Source organism: Equus przewalskii, chromosome 1 (assembly GCF_037783145.1).
Source record: "Equus przewalskii isolate Varuska chromosome 1, EquPr2, whole genome shotgun sequence".
In the NCBI taxonomy this organism is placed as follows: domain Eukaryota; kingdom Metazoa; phylum Chordata; class Mammalia; order Perissodactyla; family Equidae; genus Equus; species Equus przewalskii.
In genome coordinates, this window is record NC_091831.1 from 31771602 (window position 1) to 31792718 (window position 21117).

Genomic DNA, 21117 nt, shown 5'->3' on the forward strand with positions numbered 1-21117 from the left:
CCAAACACGATTCAAGAGCCTCCCCTCACCAGTGCTGCTGCTCAGGACGTTGAGACAGGCCATTTCGGAAAGGGCTCTCTCTTCCAGCAACTTCCCTCTGCCCGGGACCAGTCCACCCCTGTCCCCCACTCTCCTCTTTCAGAGATAAAGGCTTCTGAGAGAAAGAAGCTTTTGTGGTGCCCACCTCCACCAGGCAGGTGCTTTGTACATACAGGTACAAATTCAACACCCCTGAGTTGCAAAGAGAGGTTATTCATGCTCAGTATACTTTGCTTGGAAGCATATCATCAGTTTCAGAAAGATTCCCATCCAAAAATAGTTTTGAAACATTTCTTTTATAGTTTTGCTCTTTAAAAAAGAGTAAGCTTCAATGATCTGGTGGGGAAAATCACTGGCTATGGTTTTGTGTGTAAAAATCCTGTAGCTTTGAATAATAGAAACTTTATAAGTTCACAAAGTCTCTTTTCATCCAGGATCTCACTTGATTCTTACACCCTCTGTGGGAGATGGGCAGGGTAGCAGTCCATTGTACAAATGGGGAAACTGAGGCTCGGAGAGAACAAGAGGCTTGTCCAACGTCACACACACACACACACAAACAAGAAAGGAGCAGAAACCCAGGCCTTATTCCCATCAATGCCAGACGAGACTTTGGGTTAGGACCTCATATTGGAGCAGACCATGCAGACATGAAAGTAATTTGAAAAACAGTGTTAACATAGTATCCCCTTAACATCTCTCTAAAGTAGACTGGAAATATTATCTTTTCTTTTTTAATAGACAATCAACTGAGCACAAAACAAATGACCCGCCCAAGATCACCACTCAAGAAAGTGGGAAAGAGACTAGACGCCCTCCCTTTTGAAAACGCTTGACCTTGACCATTTCCCTACCATATCCTGACCTGAGCACACTCAAAACTTAAAGGAGCCCATGCAGTTTTTATATAGGTTGCACCATATTTCTCTGAACTCCGCAGGGAATAGATATACCTTTATTCTCTTTTTAATAGCTGGAAAAGAAAAAAGAGGTTAAAGAAATCTTTAAGTTCCTTTTCAGCTCTAAAATTCTATGATTCTAAAAATTCTCCAGCAAGTCAATGGGTAGAGAGGCCTGGAATCCACATCACCTGTCTTCCTGCCTCACAGTCTGTTAGACCCCATCCCTGCTCCTGGAGGTAATGACTACAAATATCGTGTGTGTCTGGGAGAGGGGTCTGCTCTTAGATGCACACATAAAATGACAAGCAAGTGCTTCTCCCTGATTAGGACCCTAATAGCGGGCGTCACTCTGCCCTCCTGCTTCAGCCAGTATCTCCTAGCAAAAGGTTCCCAAACCACAGAGAATCATATCCCAGGTATTCGAGACAGTGCCCAGGCCTGGGGTGAAGGAGGAGCCAGTCCCAGGAACAGAACATCACTCTGAGGTTGCAGCCTACATCACTTCATTAGGATGCCTGACCTAATACCCACCTAAGACAGGAGAGCAGTCAGGTCTGCTCATTCCTGCTCTTCTACAGACCTCATCAATTCTGTTAGACACACTAATTTCATCCAACAAGTAGTGGGCACTTCCTCCATGCCAGGCACTGTTCTAGGTACCAAGGAGCAAACAAATAAAAATCTCTGACCACACACAGTAGGGGAGACAGCCAATGTCAGATGATGGGAAGTGCCATGGAGAAAAAGAAAGTAGGGTAGGGTGGAGGATAATGCTGAGGGCAGGTAGTGGAAGGAAGGGGATCGATTTTAAAAAGTTGGCCTGGGAGCGCTTGACGGAGGAGGAGCATTTGAGGAGACCTGGAGGAGGAGGGGGAGGGACCCATTCCAGTATCAGGGGTGGAAGAGGAGGTGAAGGGAGCAAGAGATGGCTTAAGGAAGGTAAGCTGGTGAAAATCATATCATGTCTTGTAGGCCAACACAAGGACTTCAAATGAGATGGGGAGCAAAGGAGTAACAAAATCTGACTTACAGTTTACAGCATCCCTCTGGCTGCTGTGATGAAAACAGTCTGTCGGGAGACAAGGGAGGAAGCAGGAAGGTCAGTTCAGAGGCCAGTGGTAGCTTAGACCAGGGTGAAAGCGGTGAAGATCGTGAGAGTCAGGTTCGGGATATATTTAAGGCAAAGCCAAGAGGATCTATTAATTAAGTGAATGTGAGATTGAGAGAAAGGGAGGAGTGAAGGATAAGGCTAGAGTTCTGGGGGCCTGAGCAAATGGAAGGATTAAGCCACCATTAACTGAGATAGGAAGGATGGGGAGGAGCAGGGAGTCGGGGTGGGGGCTCATTCTCTTTTGGACACATTAAACTGAGAAGCCTCTTAGACATTGGATGTTTGAGTAGGCAGCAGAATATTCAAGGCTGGAGGTGGGAGTCACCAGCACATATAATAATACATAATTGTATGTATAATCATACAGGACTTCCATATATGATCACATGTAATTTGTACGACTATATGTTTATTGTCTGCCCCCCCTAAACTGTAAGCTCCATATGGCCAAGGACCATGTCTGTTCACAGCCAGCAAGGTACCTGGCACTCAGTAAATATTTACTGAGCAAATGGAGAAGTTACCCAATGACTCCCTCAAGAATAGCCACAGCAACCCACACAACGAGAAGCAGACTCTCTTGCAACCACAGTGCCAAGCCCAACCAGCCCAAAACAGGGCCCTGGGTCTGTCCACCCCGAGCTTGAGATTCCAGAATGTAAGTGGATATGCTTGGCACACAACAGAGTTAGATATTTGGGTTTCAGCCCTGCCACATTCTCAAAGGGTGGAGCTGGGCAAGAGACTTGCCTGTCCTTCCACCTCCATTTCTCCCTGGGGTGGCTGGGGGAGGGGCTGCCTCAACCACTTCGTGGGCAGAGATATTGACCCACGCATGGTATATGTATAGGGTGGAGGGAGCCCCCCAAAGAAGTAAATCACCAAGTATTCTCTGAAGCATGCAAGGACCACCTAGCACCTGAAGGGGAGAACATAGACCTACTGGGGACACATTAAGAGTAACAGTCAGGGGCTGGCCCTGTGGTGCAGTGGTGAAGTTCATGCACTCCACTTCAGCAGCCCAGGGTTCACTGGTTTGGATTCGGAGTGCCGACCTACGCACCGTTTATCAAGCCATGCTGTGGCAGGTGTCCCACACATAAAATAGAGGAGGATGGGCACAAATGTTAGTTCAGGGCCAATCTTCCTCAGCAAAAAGAGAATTGGCAGCAGATGTTAGCTCAGGGCTAATCTTCCTCAAAAAAAAAAAGAAAGAGTAACAGTCAAAAAAAATTTTAAAAGAGTGACACAAAACTTGATGAGGAGAGGACCACCTAATTCTTCTAGCTAATGCAGGACTCCCTGTCCAAGTGGGCCTTGTGTCTCTGCTTCACCCACCAAGTGATTAGGAAGACAGACAGAACTACGGCCAACAGCTGACATAACAAGGCATAAGATTTCAACTCAATTACTTTCCAATTCTGAACAGTTGCCTTTGTCAAGATGATAAAAACAACTCTAATGATCTTGTATAATCCCCTCCCTTTGGAAGGGATACAAGATATTGAAAGTGTGATCCAGAGAGGTTTGATGACTTGCCCAGGGTCACCCAGCTACAGGCCCAGGACTAGAACCTAGGTTCTAGTTCTCTGTCGAAGGTTTCTTCCCATTACACCAGTGGCAAAGGAAAGGTAAGAGTTACAGTGGGAGGCAGGGGAGTTTTAGGCATTAATGCTACAACATAAAACTATGTCCTTGTCAAAGGGTAAGCTGCAGATGTTACAGGAATGCCAGGTGCACGCTGTGAAGTTAAGAAGGATCCCTTCCCTTACAGCAACCTTGTCATCCTACAGGGTTCCCCTTGGCTTTCGACTTTATGAATAAAGCTATTCATAGCAGGACCCACAGAACTGAAAAGATGATACACTAGGGTGTAAAAAACAAAAAAGCAGATATATACTTCAATAATGTTTACATGAAAAATTTAGATGGTAGGATGGAGTCAAGGTAGCTTTCCAAAGTCAACAAATATTGAGTGCTTCCTCTGTACAAGTCATTGTGCTAAGTGTTGAGTATGGGTGTGCATGCATATGTGTATGTATGTGTATGGGTATATGAGTAAGTGATAGAGACAGACACACAAGGATATGACAGAACCCAGGTCTTCAAGGCTTGCAATGTAGTTGCTGATATAAGACTATAAACATCAAAGAAACGACTAATAATATGGAGTAGATAATTGTTAAGTAAGTGGCATAATGTGTCTACGGGAGTTCTCAGAAGGAGCAATCACGTCTACTGCGGGGGAGGGGAGGAACTGTCAGGCAAGGTGCTTCTAGAAAGATAGGGGGATTTGAGGTAGACCTTGAAGGGAAGAAAGGCTCTTGGTAAGAATGGGGAAGAGGCACAAGCAAACACTGGTGGCCTTAATGTCAGGGAAGAGAAAGAAATCACGCCTTAAAAGGACGAACTAGACTAGCCTTGAACAGCCTTGGAAGCTAAAGTTCTTGGAGAAGTGGGGACGTGCAGAAAGATTTCTGAACACAGAACTTAGAGTTTGGAACAGTTTAATTTAACAAACATCTTCTGGGGGGACCAGCGGCATTGGAGGAATGACTGAAGATGAACTTGCCTCTCATGGGGAACTGACCTCAGCCTGGGAGATGAACTGAACTTGAGGTGACAAGGGCATGAAGTAGAGTGGGAACGGGCAGGTCTGTACAACCTGCTGAAGGAGGAATCAGCAGGTTCCAGTGGCTGACTGGCTGGGAGGCAGAGGACATGGAGGCAGAGAGAGTTCTTCAAAGTATAAAGCGGGGCAGCTGCAAAAATGGAAGAGTAGAGGGAGGCTGGGTGAGGGGAGATGCAGAGCTGATTTTAGAAGTGTTGAAACTAAGGATATCCACATGGGAGTGTCCAATGAGCATTTAGAGATACGAGTCTGGGGTTCGAGAGGCAATAGTTGAAGATACAGCATAGGGTCTTCCCAACAGACGAAGAGTTGTGGGACTGAATAAGATTTCTCTGGGAGGGAGTATAATGAGAGAAAAAATGGAATGTCACACTGAACCACTGGTGTGCCCATACCTAGGAGGTGATGGTGGGCAAGAGTGATGAGAGAAAAACCAAGATAGCCTAATGCCAAGAAGGAAAGGAAGGATTATTTCAAATAGGAGAGGGCTGTTAGTGAAAAATGCTACAAAATCAATTATGTGGACTGAGCACATAAATAATAAATACTTGTTGAATGAATGAATGAAAGGAAGAAAGCCCTTGGGTTTGAGAATCATCTTTCCTCAGTCAGAAGAATAGCCAGGGTTGCCTTCAGACAAGAGGATTTCAATGTTAACTTTTACCGCGTCCCCCCTAGAAAAACACGTGTCTTCCACAAGCCATCCTGTCCACCACACAGACATCCTTCCCTGCTTCCCCCTGTTTCCCCTCATTCTACTTCCCGGTTTCCTCAACCCAAGCAACAGACCTTCGGTGTCAAAGGAGACAGGAAACTCCAACTAGAATTTCCACTTCATTAATAACCATGCCTGTGCTCCTCTGACATAAAGGGATATGTGGCAATTGGGTGGAGGGGGGAGACTGCGTTCTAGCCCCAGCCTAATACTAACTAGCTGTGTGGCTTTGGGCAAGTTGATCAACCTCTCCGGATCTGGGCTTTTACACAGACAGGAGGAGGTAGGTCTATCTGGAGTCTAGACAAGTTTCGAAGGTCCCTTTTAGCTCTAAAGTCTACGATTTTATCATTCTCAGAAGGTCCTTGCAACATCCTCGGAGAAGGAAGTGACTACAAGACACAGGGAAGCGACGGCCAGACCTCTTCCCGGGGCAAAGCGCCAGGATAGGAGTGTACCAAGAAAGTGAGAAAGCGCTGCTCGGCCCTCGCGGATCACCAGCGAGCAGATCCCATTCCCAAGGCTGGGAAGGATCCCAACAAACCCGAGGGCGATTCCCACCCCACACCCCACCTTTCTTTCCTACGCTCCTAGACGGCCAGGAGGCTCTAAAAAGCCTGCGGGAAAAATAAAGATTTCTTTCCCAGAGTCCTGCGCTGCTTTTGCAAGTCGGATTCCGGCAGACACGATCTGCAGCCGGATAATGACACAATCAGTCTTTGGAAGGAGCGACTGTTCTCGCCTCGCTCGCTCGTTCAGAGTTCTGGGGACGCCTGGCCGCCCGCGCCGTGCCTCGACGCGCGGGCGTCGGACCCCAGCCCGGCTGCCAGGCCAGCGGCGCCCCCGCCCCGGGCCCTCCTCCGGCTCCGCTGCGGTCTGCAAACATTTCCTGGCCCCCGCCCCCGCCCCGACCCGGAGCTTCCCAGTTGGAGCGAGTTGGGCTCGCAGCCGGGTCAGCGCTCGCAGTTGCCCCAACTCGGCTCCCCAGGCCACCAGGGCTGGGGAGGGGGCCCCCGTCTGGCTCGGAAGCAGCCATCGGGGAAACCCAGGCGCCAGAAGCCGTGGGAGGTCGCTCCGGGAGCCCAGGGCTTGGGCAAGGAGGGGGACAACTGGCGAGGCGCCCGTGGCCCTGCTCCCTTCCCAGTCGTTACCTGCTCGCTTGCGGGGGTGTCCCGGAGCGGCCGGCCTCTCCCGGCGCTGTCTTCCCACGCAGTTGCCCATGCTGGCTCCTCAGCCGGGCCCCATGCACCGGAGGCGGCGGGCTGATCGGCTGCTCCGCGCTCCTGCCCCGGACGGCGGCGTCCTGGGTCAACGGCTCCTGCCGCCCGGCATCGGGCGCTCCCCGATCTCCCCCGGGGTCGCGCTCTGCCCGGGCCCCGGCTTCGCCACAAACTTTGCGGGAGAGAGGAGACAGGGAGGTGGCCGACTCCGCAGCACAGTCCCAGGTGGCCGGGCCAGGGGGGCCCGCGACGGTGCCCGGCCGGAGACCAGCTCCGCCGGAGGGGCGGAGAGAGGGGGCGGGCACCGCCGCAGCTACTCCCGGCTCGCTCGCGGCTCCCAGCTGGGGCCGGCCCCCTGGAGCCTGTCACTCACCTGCCTAACCCCGCCCCAGCCCGGCCCCGCTCCCTGACGCCGGCTCGCGGTGCCAGCGCCGCCGCCGCCGCCGCCGCCGCCCGCCCCAGGTGCGCATGTGACCGCCGGCACCGCCCCTCGGGCCGGGCCTGATTTTCTCATTGGCTTCCCCCAGGGTGCGTACCGCCCCTCGGCCCCACCCAGCCAGGTGCCCGCCCCGCCGCCCGTCTCCCGGGGAGCCGGGCCGGGAATTATTCGCCCTCAATGGCCCCCGGCTGCGTGCCCAGCAGCTGCCTTCCCTCCCCGCGCCTCCGCCCCGACTTCAGGCCCCGCCCCTCGGGGAGGGACCGTCTCATGCCTCCCTGGAATTGCCTGGCCCGGAGCCGGCAGGCACGTGATCCAGGGAGCGCCCCGCCCCCTCAGCCTTCGCCAGGCGATTGGCTCGGGAGGCGCATGCGCCGAGAGGCTCGTCCCGCACCACCGCCTACTTCCCCCTCCCACAGTTCGCATCATGGCCGCCGCCGCGGCTCTGGAGGCGGTGGCGCCTACGGGCGCCCTGTGGGGCCTCGTGCAGGACTTCGTCATGGGTCAGCAGGAGGGCCCGGCTGACCAAGTGGCTGCAGGTACGGCAGACGGCGCCGCGCGGCTTCCGCATGGGGGCGGGCAGGAGGGAGCGGCCTCAGCACAGGCGCTGGGCGGGAAGGGAGTGAGGGACAGCGGTGACTTTGAGAGATTGGTCTGGGGCTGATTCTGAGCAACGCGTGCTTAAGAGCCATAACAAATTGAGAGTCGCTTGCATCTTCCTTAAGGCGCCTTTACGACCCTCGTCTCCGTAGATAGCCACCCTCTGCGCTGGCCGGGTTAGGAGTATCATTACCATTTCACATGAGGAAACTGAGGCCCAGCGAGGTCGAGAGACTCGCAGATCAGGCGGGTGAGGAAGCTGGGACTCGGACCCAGGTGCTCCAGTTCAGAATCAGGTGCTCACGCCGCCAAAGCACTTGTTTCTGGGAGGTTGACGTGAGAAGCGACATCTTCAGCGGCATCAGCTCCAGTCGCGTGGCATGTTGGGAGTGGCCGGGCGGCCCGCTATCTGACTGGCTGTTATTGGAGAGAGGAGGAGAAATGCCCGAGAGTTTGAGATGTTTTGCGCATCCTCCCTAAGAGTCTCCATCCGTTTCTTGGTAAAGTTCTTGATTAATTTGTTCACGACTTTTTTATGTGGTGTTTGGTTTTATCTTTTCTCCAGATCACCAGTTTCCTGCTTTTGACCAGTTCAGGGATCTCTTAGTTCTGACAGCTTATCTAGATTTGAATAAAACAAATTCCAGATTTCCTTGGAATTCTGAGACTTCACTCTTTTAAGAAAAAAACCTAAAAAGTTATTGAATGTTAGGAGGCCTTCAGACGTCGTGTTTAAGTAATAGAATACAAAATCTCTTAAGTACAGATGGATTTTGTCTCTGTTTTTGGAAATTTTGCATGCTTGTGGAAGAGTGAAGGACACATTTCTCTTGAAAGTTGAACATATTAATTTCTAGAATGTGTGAGAAATGAATGAAGTAAATCTACTAGAAGTATAATACTTTGGTCCTTAGCAATATTCCACTCTCATTCAATCTTTCCACCATTATTGAACACATCTTATTCTCCAAACACAGTGCAAAGCAATAGGAATATAAATACAAATTAGACTAGATCTTTGCCTGCTGGGAATTCATAGTGTGGTGGGAGAGACAGTCATGCAACAGATAGTATGCTACACCATGAAAAGGACTATAAGAAGTATGTGCAAGGTGGCGTGAAAGCATCAAGGAGCAAATGCCTGATGCTGCCATCACAATAAGCTTAGCTTCTGGGGCTGGCCCCGTGGCGGAGTGGTTAACTTCCTGCGCTCTGCTTCAGTGGCCCGGGGTCTTGCTGGTTCGGATCCTGGATGTGGACATGGCCCTGCTTGTCGGGCCATGTTGAGGTGTCGTCCCGCATAGCACAACCAGAAGCACTCACAACTACAATATACAACTATATGCTGGGGGGCTTTGGGGAGAAGAAAAAAGAAAAGATTGGCAACAGTTGTTAGCTCAGGTGCCAAGCTTTAAAACAAAAAAAAGCTTAGCTTCTTACAGCTTTATAAAGAATAGTGCATCAGTGCTTACTATTAACAAGGACAGTGTGTTATCACTGTCATTTTCCCCAGTGTTTTATTATGAAAATTTTCAGACATACAGCAAAGTCTAAAGAATTTCATAAGAAACACATACACCCACCATCTAGATTCTACCATTAACATTTTAATATAACTTGCTTTATCACATACTGAGCCACCATTTAAATTGCAGATATTGGCACCAGCCCTGTGGCCGAGTGGGGTTAAGTTTGTGCGCTCTGCTGTGGTGGTCTAGGGTTTCACTGGTTCGGATCCTGGGCGGGGACATGGCACTGCTCATCAAGCCGTGCTGAGGCAGCGTCCCACATGCCACAACTAGAAGGACCCACAACTAAGAATATACAGCTATGTCCCGGAGGGATTTGGGGAGAAAAAGGAAAAAATAAAACCTTTAAATTGCAGATATCGTTACATTTCCCCCTAAATACTTTGGTATGTATATCATTAACTAGAGTTTGTTTACAGTTTATTTTGGTGTAAAATTTATATCCAATAAAGTGTACAAGTCTTAAATGTACATTCATGAATTTTGGCAAATACATATACCTATACAGCACAGCCCCCTACAAGATAAAGAATATTACTATATCAGTGTCATTTGTAACTGTTCTTTCACATTTATACATTATGAACACAATAATTTTGAATTTTCCAAATTCAGAACACACTTGAGAAGACAGCATAAATAAAGACTGCCAGGTTCTTATAAATATTTTTGTAAAATTTGTATTTTTTATGTCTGAAAAAATGGCCTAAACCATTGTCTGGTTTAAATTTAATTCAGCTCAGCTAAGACTGTAACATTAACCCTGTTGTAATTTAGCCCTCCTGTCTAGGAAAGCAGGTCGGTAGTAACAGATGAGTAACAGGGGTAGTGACAGATGAGATTGGAAAGGCTTGCTGCGGTTGGATTATGCATAACCTTGGATTCTTGGCAGAGGGATTTGAATGACCTATTGTAGGTAGTAGGAGTCATTGTAGATCCTTGAGCAGTGGAGTCAATCATATAATGAAGGCAAATTTGAGAAAGATTAAATTGGTATTCTCAATCTTAGGTCACAGACCTGGTTAGAGTTGTTGAAGATTGACTGGGTTTGGAAGCACCTTCACAATAAGATGTGCCTTCTAATCCTCCAGCGCAAGTCAAGCTTTGTTAGTGCTAAAGGGACCAGCTTTCTATTCAGCCACTCACAGCAGCAGCCCCTCCTACAGACTGTAAATGAAGAAGGAACACCCTGTGATCCCAAAGGCAGCTACCACCAACTTTGTTTTGCACCTGAGTTCCTGGTGAAAGTAGGTGTCAGATAAAAAGATGCAAATGACCAAAGAGAAATGACTTGGCAGCCTAAGGGTTAAAGGCTTCTCGGCCAGGCATTCAAAGGCTGCCAGCACCTGGCCCCAGCTTTTATTCTCACCACTCTCCTCCCAGACCTTTAGCTCCAGGCAGCCACCTTGTTTTTCTGTTCCCTGAGTGCTTTCCTTCCCAGTTCCCTCCACTAGCTCCATCTAATCAAAGTTAGACCTAGGGGCCGGACCCATGGCCGAGTGGTTAAGTTCTCGCGCTCCACTTTGGCAGCCCGGGTTTCGCCGGTTCGGATCCCGGGTGTGGACGTGGCACCGCTCATCAAGCCATGCTGAGGCAGCATCCCACATGCCACAACTAGAATGACCCACAACTAAAAATACACAGCTATGTATTGGGGGGCTTTGGGGAGAAAAAGGATAAATAAAATCTTAAAAAAAAAAATTAGACCCAGGATTCAAGGCCCAGCTTGAGTGCTCGCTGTCTGCCCCTAAACGTTTCCTGATTACAACAGCCAGACATCATCATCTCACACTTCAGAATCTTGGTGGTACTTATTTATCTACCGCTCGTGTACTTGTTAGCAGACTTGTTTAGTAGCTATTTCTATATACGTCTCCACATCCTACCCTCCCATTTCTACCTCCAGAGTCTCTTGGAGACTAGCATAAGTAGGTGTACAATAAAAACTACATAAGTGAATGGAATAACAGATGTTGAAGGAAGAATCTATGGAATTTAAGGCCTAACTAATTATAAGGCTTCAAGGAAATGGAGGACTTTAAGATGACCCCAAGCTTTTGAGCCTGAAGATGAGCAAAAGAGAAATACTTTGTCCAAAAATGAAGGTTGGGAAAGGAGCTGATTTTGAAGAGTGATTTTTGGACGTGTTGAATTTACAAGTGATGAATATAAATTTTCTTCCTCTTAGTTATTTGGATTTCCTTCATTTTAGTCTTTATTATATTGTATTTTCCCACATTTGTGGTTCCCTGAGGAGACCTCTATTCCTGAAACCAAAAGATTGTTAAAGAACAGTTCTGAGAAATGTCTGTGGCATCCTCAGCAGAAAGGGCCTTTTGGGAACTTGATCGGAACGGAGTCCTGATTGGGATTTTTCTCTCTCCTGCTCCTTCACATCCTTCCACCTCCCTCCTTGGCTGCTACTCCAGATTCTCAAGAGGCTGCAACCCCATCAGACAGAGGTCTGATTGTGCATTCTATGTCAGTGCTCATATAAATACTCCTTTGACAGCTCCTCAGTGCCCTTCACGAACTGCTGCCCTGCTGGGGAAAGTGTGGGTAGTTAGGAGGGCTAGTAAGTCCATTTTTAGAGAGCAAATCTTGTACACATTGGAAAAATTTAGACCTACCTCTGTAGGGAAAGGAACTTACACTTATTTTTCCTTAATGCCAGTGAGACTAACCTTAGGAAAATTAACTCTTTATTATCTTCTTTCATCCCAGGAGTGCAATAATTAACAGTACATCCAGATATTCAGGTATTTTTCATTTGGGAGAACTTAGTGTTAGGCGAATTAATCACTTGGAGTTGGTGAGGGATGGTCCATAAACCCGAGTTTTACTCTTTTCTTATGTTAACCCAGTCTCTGTTTATATCACTATGGTAACACTGATTGTTACACTGTGATTGTTTTAAATGTCCTTCCGCCCCAACAGACTGTCTGCTCCTTAAAAGCTTCCTGTGTATATTTTGTCAACAGCCCTAACACAGTACCTAATTTGTAGTAGGTGTTCAATAAATGTTGAATGGCTAAGTGAAAACACACATGACAATTTTTTTAAAGAATTATGAAGGAAACACAAAAGAGAGAATAATTCTGTTTTGGGAATCTTCCAGAAAGGCTTCACAAAAAAGTTGACATTTGAGCTGGGTCTTGAAGAGTAGAAGTTTCTCAAACTGACAAGGCCAGGAAAGAGGCATTCCAATCCAAGGGAATGTTTAAAGGATTAAGGATATGAAAGAGCTTGATATATTGGGATTTCGTGTGACTACATAATAGGAGTCATGATGAAGGGTGAGGTTAAATTGTGAAGGACATCAAGCCACGGAGTCAGGTCTTAAGGAATAAGGAACAGATGGAGATTGGAGGGCAGGGAAGTAATTGTGCGTTTTAGAGAGGTGATTCTAGAGAGACTATGGACAGATTGGAAGGGTTGGTTTTTTTTAATTAAGGTAAAATTCACCACTTTAACCATTTTAAGTGTACAGTTAATTAGCTTTTAGTATATTCACAATGTTCCACACCATCACCACTATCTAAAAATTCCAGAACATTTTTATCACCTTTTTTTTTTTGAGGAAGATTAGCCTTGAGCTAACTGCTGCCAATCCTCCTCTTTTTGCTGAGGAAGACTGGCCCTGAGCTAACATCTGTGCCCATCTTCCTCTACTTTATATGTGGGACACCTACCACAGCATGGCTTGTCAAGCGGTGCCATGTCTGCACCCAGGATCCGAACCAGTGAACCCCGGGCCGCTGAAGCGGAACATGCGCACTTAACCACTGTGCCACCAGGCCGGCCCCATTATCACTTTTCACTAAAAAGAGAAGGGCGTTGAACGCTGTCAGTTATAGGGATGAAAAGGAAGAATTATATTTGAAAGACATTTCTGAAGTAGACTCAACAGAACTAGAATAAGGTGTTAGTCACCTTTGAGAAAACATCTTCAAAATACTAATTCTAGTTTTTTGCCACTTTAGTCACCATTTTCCTAACTCTTATTTACTATTTTGTGGTAGCTATGAAGCTAATAGAAATAATCTCTCTTGGTTTTTTCTTAATTTTGTATTGCTTTTGTACTTCACTTTTCTTTTATGCTTGTGCTGTGCTAATTCAAGGTGGGATCTTTGTGAAAGATAGGAAGACTGAAAGGCTCTGTCGGGAGAGTCCACCCATGTACTGGGATTCAAGGAATCACATGCAAGTGGATGTTTCTTTGTAATTATAAAGCCTCTAGTTTCATAACGATGTATACCGAATGCTGAAGAAGTCTTTTTCATTTATAAAATTTGAGGCAACCTAGAGGGGTGGGAATTCACTGGTAGGGGGCATGAGGGAACTTTCTCCACTGATGGAAATGTTCTATATCTTGAGTGAGGTGTTGGTTACTCTTGGTATACTTTTGTTAAAACTCATCAAATTATACAGTTAATATCTATGCATTTCACTGTATGTAAATTATACCTCAATTTTTTGAAAACTGAAAAAATTAGAGGCAAGTGAGTGGGGCCTATTAGTATTAGGCAGGTCTTTGTCCTTCAGCACTTGAGGTATTTCCAAAGATAGAGCCTAGCCCAGCATCCACCGTGGCCTGTGATGGTGTTGCTGAAGAATGATTCAGTTCAGTGATGTTCTCTGCTAGTGACAGTTATCAGTCTCCTGTAGCTTCCTAGGTACAATTACTAACTTCTGTGGCTGCTACTGAAATTAGTTTTTAGATGGGTTTTCAGCAATTTCCTGGGCTCTAGCCAAAAATTTCCCAAAGAAGTACTCTTTTCCACCCTCCCAAATGGTGAAATACTCTTTTACGGCTTATAATCCAGAAATGGGTCTCTCTCTTCACTTGTGTTGCCATTAAGGAATTGGGTGTAGAACCCAGCTATCAGTTCCTCGGTTTGTTCTATTTGTCTGGCTGCTGCCCCTTCCCCCACCCCACAGCCTATGCGTTTTCTTCCCTTGGCTCTTTCTCAGGAGCAAGGGCAGCAGCTGGGCCTTCCACATCCTGGCACGAGTAGGGCTAGGAGTGCCTGATGTCTAAATTGGTGCCAGTCACGAGCTTTGAATCCTGACTGGAGCGCTCCTTTCCTCAGTCGGGTGGACTGGGCTTCTCCTTGCTCTAGTACCAGCGTGAGCCTCTGTCCAGCTCAGCTCACAGCTGTTGCTCCAAGACCACAGGCTTAAGGGGAACTGGACATTTGGGAGTTTTCTCAAGCCTCTTTTTCACTCTAGCCAAAGTCCAGTGTTGGCAAGAGCTAATCAATTAGGTCCTGCTTTCAGAGGTAGGTTGGTTGGGAACTCAACAAGCTGTTGGGAGTAATTCCCTGATTGCCACACCTTATTGAGCTAGAACTACCCTGTGTTAACCAAACCCTTAGGAAGATTGCTAACCTTTTACTCTTTGCTTTTCCCTTGAAGATATAATCTAAGATATTTCTGTTAGATCTATGTGAATTACTGTTGTGCTGCTAAAATTGCATTTTAAAAAATAAGTAATGTGTTCACATGGTATGACATTGAAAGGGTGCAAAAGAATACACAGTGAGAAGTCTCCCATCTCAAGATGGAACGCAGACTGACAGATGAATCTGACTGTGTTACTGGTGTATGACATGTCCTCAGTAAAAGGGGTGGGAGAAAAGAGCTGATCTAAGTGACTCTGGAAAACACTATTTTGTCTGGAAACTGTAAGGCTAAACACAAAACTCTTCATATACGTACGTAAACACTGCACTCTTCATATAAATTTGTTTCTCACAGAGGCTGACGATTCTGAAACTAATTTATAGCTATACTAGGGTTGAAAAAAATAATACACGGTAGATAATGGGAACCAGGTTTCTCACTGTCAGAGAAAGAAATTACAAATAAGCACGAGGGAAGGCTAGAATGAACCCTTGGTACTGGACTAGAGTTGGAGACTTTAATATGATATGTTTAGTTTAAAATATATATGGATAGATACAGAAACAATGATAGATGTGCGCGTATACATGGGTTAGAATACCCACATATATTTCCCAGCTCTCTCTACTAAGAGGGCCCAAAACCAGTGACACCCCAAGAGCAAACAGCACATCCACACCCCGATCTTGGTTTCTAATACCGTTCTTCACTAAAAGGAACCAGGGCTTCTTGGAGAAGGGGCTGATTCTAGGGCTAGGGCAAGGAAATTATTAGATGAGCCTGTAGTATTTTGTGGTGCTAGAAAGTAATAAAGTACTTAAAAAATAAAAGGATAGGGGCCGGCCTCGTGGCCAAGTGGTTAAGTTCGCTTGCTCTGCTTCAGCAGCCCAGGGTTTCGCCAGTTTGAGTCCTGGACACAGACATGGCACGGCTCGTCAAGCCACGTTGAGGCAGCGTACCACATGCCACAACTAGAAATATACAGCTATGTACCGGGGGGCTTTGGGAGACAAAGGAGAAATAAAATCTTAAAAAATATATATAAATTAATTAATTAAATAAATAAAAGGATCGGGGCTGGCCCGGTGGCATAGTGGTTAAGTTTGCTGCTCTGCTTTGGCAAGCTGGGGTTCACTGGTTGGGATCCTGGGCGTGGATCTACACACCACTCATCAAGCCGTGCTGTGGTGGTGTCCCACATAAAAAAATAGAGGAAGATTGGCATGGGTGTTAGCTCAGGGCCAATCTTTCTCACAGAAAGGAAAAGAAAAGTTTTTGTCTAGTTTCATTTGCATTTCTCTTATTGTGAATATGGTAATGATCTTCTGTGGAACACCTGTTCATTTTTTTGTTTTTGCCCATTTTAAAAATGGTTTTTGGTCTTTTTCTCATTGATTTGTAGGAGCTCTTTATATATTGGCAAAATTGCCTTTTGTTACAACAGTTACAAATATTTTTTTCCCAGTTTGCCTTATGATTTTTTTTTTTTGCCTCGCAGAAAATCCATTTTTTTAATGTAGCTGATTTTAACCAATCTTTTCTTTTTTTTTTTTTTTTTTGGAGGAAGATTAGCCCTCAGCTAACTACTGCCAGTCCTCCTCTTTTTGCTGAGGAAGCCTGGCTCTGAGCTAACATCCGTGCCCATCTTCCTCTAGTTTATACGTGGGACGCCTACCACAGCATGGCTGCCAAGCAGTGCCATGTCCGCACCCGGGATCCGAACCAGCGAACCGCGGGCCGCCGAGAAGCGGAACGTGCGAACTTAACCGCTGCGCCACCGGGCCGGCCCCCTTAACCAATCTTTTCTTTAATAGCTTCTGGATTTTGTTATACTTAGAAATTTTCTTTCATGCTTTTTTTCTTTAATCCGTTTAAAATTTACTTTGGTGAGAGATTCAGAGCCAATGTTATTTTTTTCCCCAATATTTCCCCAATCATCCCAACACCATTGAATAATTTGTGTTTTTCCCATTAATTGAAATATGATGTTAAAAATCGTATTATCATATGTATTTGTGTCTCTTTCTGGACTTTCTATTCTGTTTCTGTACCATAGATTTCTTTGTCTGAATATGAATTCATACTACACTGGTTGTTTTTTGTTTTTTACTTTTATTGTGGGAAATTTCAAGTTTCTTCAAAAGTGTACACCATTTTAATTATTGTGACTTTATAATAATCTTTTTACTATCTGTAAGGTCTACCTTCCCTCCCCCCCAATTACTCATTTTCAAAATTTGCCTGTCCAATTAGGTGTTATTTATTGCACATTAACTTTAGAATAAGCTTATCTAGTTCCCCCCACAATTCTACTAGTGTTTTTATAGAGATATCTTAAAATTATAGGTTGATTTGGGAGATTTGTCACCTTGAATCTTTCAAGAATATGGCATGCCTTTCTATTTGTGTAAGTTTTTTTTGTGATCCTCACGGTACTTTGAAGTTTTCACCATTCAGATATTCACGTTTTTTGTTAAATGTATATCCAGGTATTTCCTTTTCTTTTCTTTTTTTGTGCTATTGTAAATAGGATCTTTTTTACTTTATATCATTTTACAGACTTTCGTGTGTATATATGTGAAGGCTCTTAACTTCGTAATATTACTTTTGTACCCAGCCACTCTGATGAGTTATTTTCTTTAATATTTTTTCACTTGTTTCTGTTGGATTTTCCAGATATATAATCATGCCATCTACGGATGATATATTTACTTCCTTTTCAATTTTTATGCTTGAAGCTACATATTTGAGGTGTTATAGAAAGGCTTCTCTTGTAGGAGGGGCTCTTTGCAAGCATAGCGGGCCCCATGGTAGAAGCCTAGGGTGGGCAGGAAACATTGGTAAGTGGAGCCATTGAACCCTGGGATGGGGTTTTGGTTTTGTTTTTTCATATTTCTTTTGTTTCCTCTAGACGTGAAATCCGGGAGCTATACAGTGTTACAAGTGGTGGAAGCCCTTGGGTAAGAGCCTTTCTCCATCCCTGCCTGTGCACTCTGAAAAACTTATTTTGTTCAGTGCTGCTTTCCAGAAGCTAATTGGTCCCGAATGTCTCCTACTGTAGCCCAGTACCGCCCCCCCCGCCCCCCCCCCCCCCAGTTCCATATCAGTACCTCAGGCCAAGTCCGTATTTCTCCTGAAAAAAGTTTCATGCCACCCATCTGAGACTCCTAAGGAAGCGTTGGGAGCACACAGCCTGTGAGCCATATCTGCTCCTGGATCAGCCCGCAGGTTTGGGTGGGTGGGTGGTTAAGGGCCATCAACTGTTACTTAATTAGAGCTGGGATTCCTCCTGTGCATCTTTAGACCCACCGCCCCCATGGGATTCTAGTCTGCCTGGATCTGACTCAGACCTGCCATTGGGCCTTGCCTAGGGAGTTGCCAGGAGGCTGATCTTGCACCAGATCTCCACTATAGGAAAAAGCTGAGGGAAACAGCTGACGATCAGTGTTATTACCAGATATTCCAAACACCAGAGGAAGTATGTGCTTATAGTCTAATGCCTGCTTTCTCATATTTCATACTTGGTAGACCATTTAAATTGACAAGTCTTATTAGCAAAAGTTGTTAACTGTCATGGCCAGCATATCTTCTGAAACAGAAAACTAGAAAACTGGAGGGAAAAGAAACTAGGTCACTATTATGCATTTATCCCACATAAGAGCCCTTTTGGCCTTTCTATTCATGTTGTTGTGGCTTTGGTCCATTTTCTAAAATAACAGCTTTATTGAGATGTAATTCACATAAGATAAAGTTCACCATTTTAAAGTATGTAATTCCATGGCTTCTAGTATATTCACAGATTTGTTTAACTCTTACCACAATCAATTTTTTTTTTTTTTTGAGGAAGATTAGCCCAGAGCTAACATCTGCTGCGAATCCTCCTCTTTTTTGCTGAGGAAGACTGGCCCTGAGCTAACATCTGTGCCCATCTTCCTCTACTTTTTTTATATATGGGACGCCTGCCGCAGCATGGCTTGCCAAGTGGTGCCATATCTGCACCTGGGATCCTAACTGGTGAACCCCAGGCTGCTGAAGCGGAACATGTGAACTTTACCACTGTGCCACTGGGCTGGCCCCCCCACAATCAATTTTAAGACATTTTCATTATCCCCCTAAAAACCCCAATGCCTGTTAGAAGTCACTCCCCATTCCCTCCTCTTCTCAGCTCCTGGTAACCACTAATCGAATCTACTTTCTATCTCTGTGGATTTGCCTGTTCTGGAAATTTCATATAAATGGAGTCATCCAATATGTGACCTTTGTGAGTGGCTTCTTTCACTTAGCATAATCTTTTCAAAGTTCATTCCTACTGTAGCATGTATCAGTACTTCATTTCTTGCTGACTAACATTCCATTGTATGGATATACCACATTTTGTTAACCATTCATCAGTTGATAGACATCTGGGTTGTTTTCACGTTTTCCCTATTCCAGGTAATGCTGCTATGAGCCTTTGTATGCCTTGGTCCATTTCTAACTGCTCTGAATGCACAGTTTTCTACTTCTGAGCAGAGACCTTTCTACAAGTTCCTATCCTAGGGAGTCTGTCAGTATGATCTTATTTTTGCCCCCTTACCCCTAGTTATAGATATCCTTATACTTGAGGTTTCACTCAAATGTCCTGGCCAGCTCTCCTTCAGAAATCTGCTTCCTACTTTAAGTTGCTTAGGTTCCTTTTTAGTATATTAATGTAATCTCTATAGAGCTGTTTTGAAGATATATCACCTCCGTGTTGCTTCAGCTCTTTCCATATCAATAATCCTGAATAGTTAAAACCTTTATTCCAGCCACCTTACTTTGTAAACTTCCAGTTGTAAAGTTTTTTTTTCCCTAAGACTTGTGGTTTCTCTCAGCACTTTTTATTTAGCAGTAAGGTGTTTATTCTCCTCTTGTTTTGGTAGAAGCCACAGCTGCCAATCATCTCTTGATCCCTGTGGGTAGCTGCTAAGCTCTGTTTCAGAGGAATGTCACAATCATTCCACTGGGGAGAAAGAATAAGCCCAGTGCCCAGTCACTGCCTAGAGACAGACACTTCTGTTGGCTGTGGTGTCACATGTGCCTCTAATGATGGCAGATCAATCTGGGGGTTGGTTCTTTAGGCTCTGGGTTACTGCTATCTGTAATGCTAAGTACCTCTGGAACACCTCCCTGGGCTGGCTTCCATGCCCAGGGGGTGAGTGTAACTAATTGTAAAATAATTTATTTCTTCAAAAGTTTGAACTGGGTAATGACAGGCTCTCTCTAACCTACTTTCCGCCAGGTCCTCTCTAGAGAATCCAGAACCCCGAACTCGGGCACGAGGAATCCAGCTTTTGTCACAGGTGCTACTCCAGTGTCACTCCTTGCTCCTGGAGAAGGAAGGTACTGGCATCACTAGTAGGAGTGTCTTCCTGGATTGCTGAGCCAAGGCCTTCCTTGTCGATTCAAGCCAACTTTACAGGGAGGGAAGCGGGGAGTGGGCATAAGATATCTGGGAAATACTAAGTCAAGGTCTTCATTCCTCTCTCGTATATGTGGCAGAGGTGATAAGAATTGAGACACAAGACACATGGAATTCAAATGTAGCCTTAGACAGTTTTTTTCAGTGTATCTTCCCCTCTCTGTAAAATGGACAAAGTAGTGCTTCATAGATGGAGTGGGAGAATAATGAAATATCAAAGTGCTTTGAAGTCCTCAGGGAAAAAGTCAACAACTTATTTATCTTCTATAGCAGGAGAGGCAAACTATAACCTGTTTTTATAAATAAAGTTTTATTAGCATATAGCCACACCCATTTATTTACTTATCCTTTATGCTGCTTTTATGTTACAGCGGCTGAGTTGAGTAGTTGTGACAGATACTGTGTCATGCAAGGCTAAAATACTTACTATCTGGCCCTTTGAGAAGGTTTGCCAACCCCAGTTCTATAGAAGGGCAGTTCTGGGGTCAAGAATGGGTTTGACTGTGGACCTCTGTAAGGATGGATAATAAAAGATGTTCACTTATTTTCCTGACTGATCAAGGCACTCTCCAGTGGGAGGGCATAGGACATATGTCGTGGTGAAGGAGAGAGTGTGTAGTGAAACCCAAGCAGGAACATCCCTTACAAACTCTGGGAAGGAGCAAAGCTGGGGCCTCCTCCAGCCTGTGTAAACTAATGGCTGAATTTCTGGTCTGTGCAGTTGTACACCTGATCCTGTTCTATGAGAATCGGCTGAAGGACCATCATCTTGTGATCCCATCTGTCCTGCAGGGTTTGAGGGCACTAGTGAGTTCTCCTTTTTTTCATTACATACTGTGTTTGAGGAGCCATTTTCCAGTGAATTCTCTTCTTGCCCTTCAGTGATGAGACTTCAAGTGCTGAGAGAAGATGCCCAAATGTGGGACTAAACTAGTGTCAGCCACTTCTGTTTTTAGTCTAGAGAGTAAAAGTGTCCTTTGGGGACTAGCATTCAGATCCAAACTGGAAGGAGCTGCAGAGAAGTAATCAGCTTGAGAAAAGAGACCACACTTCTCACTGTTAGCACTTCTTCCTGAACCTGGATGTT

General features: G+C 45.6%; 2 protein-coding genes and 1 long non-coding RNA gene across 12 annotated transcripts in view; 2 read left to right on the forward strand and 1 right to left on the reverse strand.

Moving 5' to 3' along the window:
• The window catches only part of UBTD1 (ubiquitin domain containing 1), a 52583-nt gene extending 45519 nt beyond the window's left edge, over positions 1-7064 (reverse strand). Inside the window, exons 1-2 of one of the 6 annotated variants that reach the window (XM_070560046.1) lie at positions 6551-6958; positions 1972-2010 (exon numbers count right to left, since the gene is read on the reverse strand). Coding sequence is in view for 1 of the 6 variants with exons in the window: in XM_070560034.1 (XP_070416135.1) it covers positions 6551-6620 (70 nt within the window). In the remaining 5 variants the exon portion in view is untranslated. Of the gene's footprint in view, positions 1-1971; positions 2011-3115; positions 3250-6550 lie in introns of those variants that run through there. The other 5 variants (XM_070560067.1, XM_070560062.1, XM_070560034.1 and 2 more) reach the window with 5 other exon arrangements.
• LOC139073856 (uncharacterized) lies at positions 4558-6047 on the forward strand. The gene is made up of 2 exons (XR_011522944.1): positions 4558-4671; positions 5758-6047. It is a non-coding gene; the product is annotated as an uncharacterized lncRNA (long non-coding RNA).
• MMS19 (MMS19 homolog, cytosolic iron-sulfur assembly component) overlaps positions 7025-21117 on the forward strand; it is a 31004-nt gene continuing 16911 nt past the window's right edge. For 2 of the 5 annotated variants that reach the window (XM_008531841.2, XM_070559847.1), the window contains exons 1-4: positions 7293-7594; positions 17502-17550; positions 19851-19951; positions 20752-20837. In XM_008531841.2, the coding sequence (XP_008530063.1) occupies positions 7483-7594; positions 17502-17550; positions 19851-19951; positions 20752-20837 (348 nt within the window). In that variant the 5' untranslated portion in view covers positions 7293-7482. Of the gene's footprint in view, positions 7595-17501; positions 17551-19850; positions 19952-20751; positions 20838-21117 lie in introns of all 5 variants that reach the window. The other 3 variants (XM_070559858.1, XM_008531839.2, XM_008531840.2) reach the window with 3 other exon arrangements.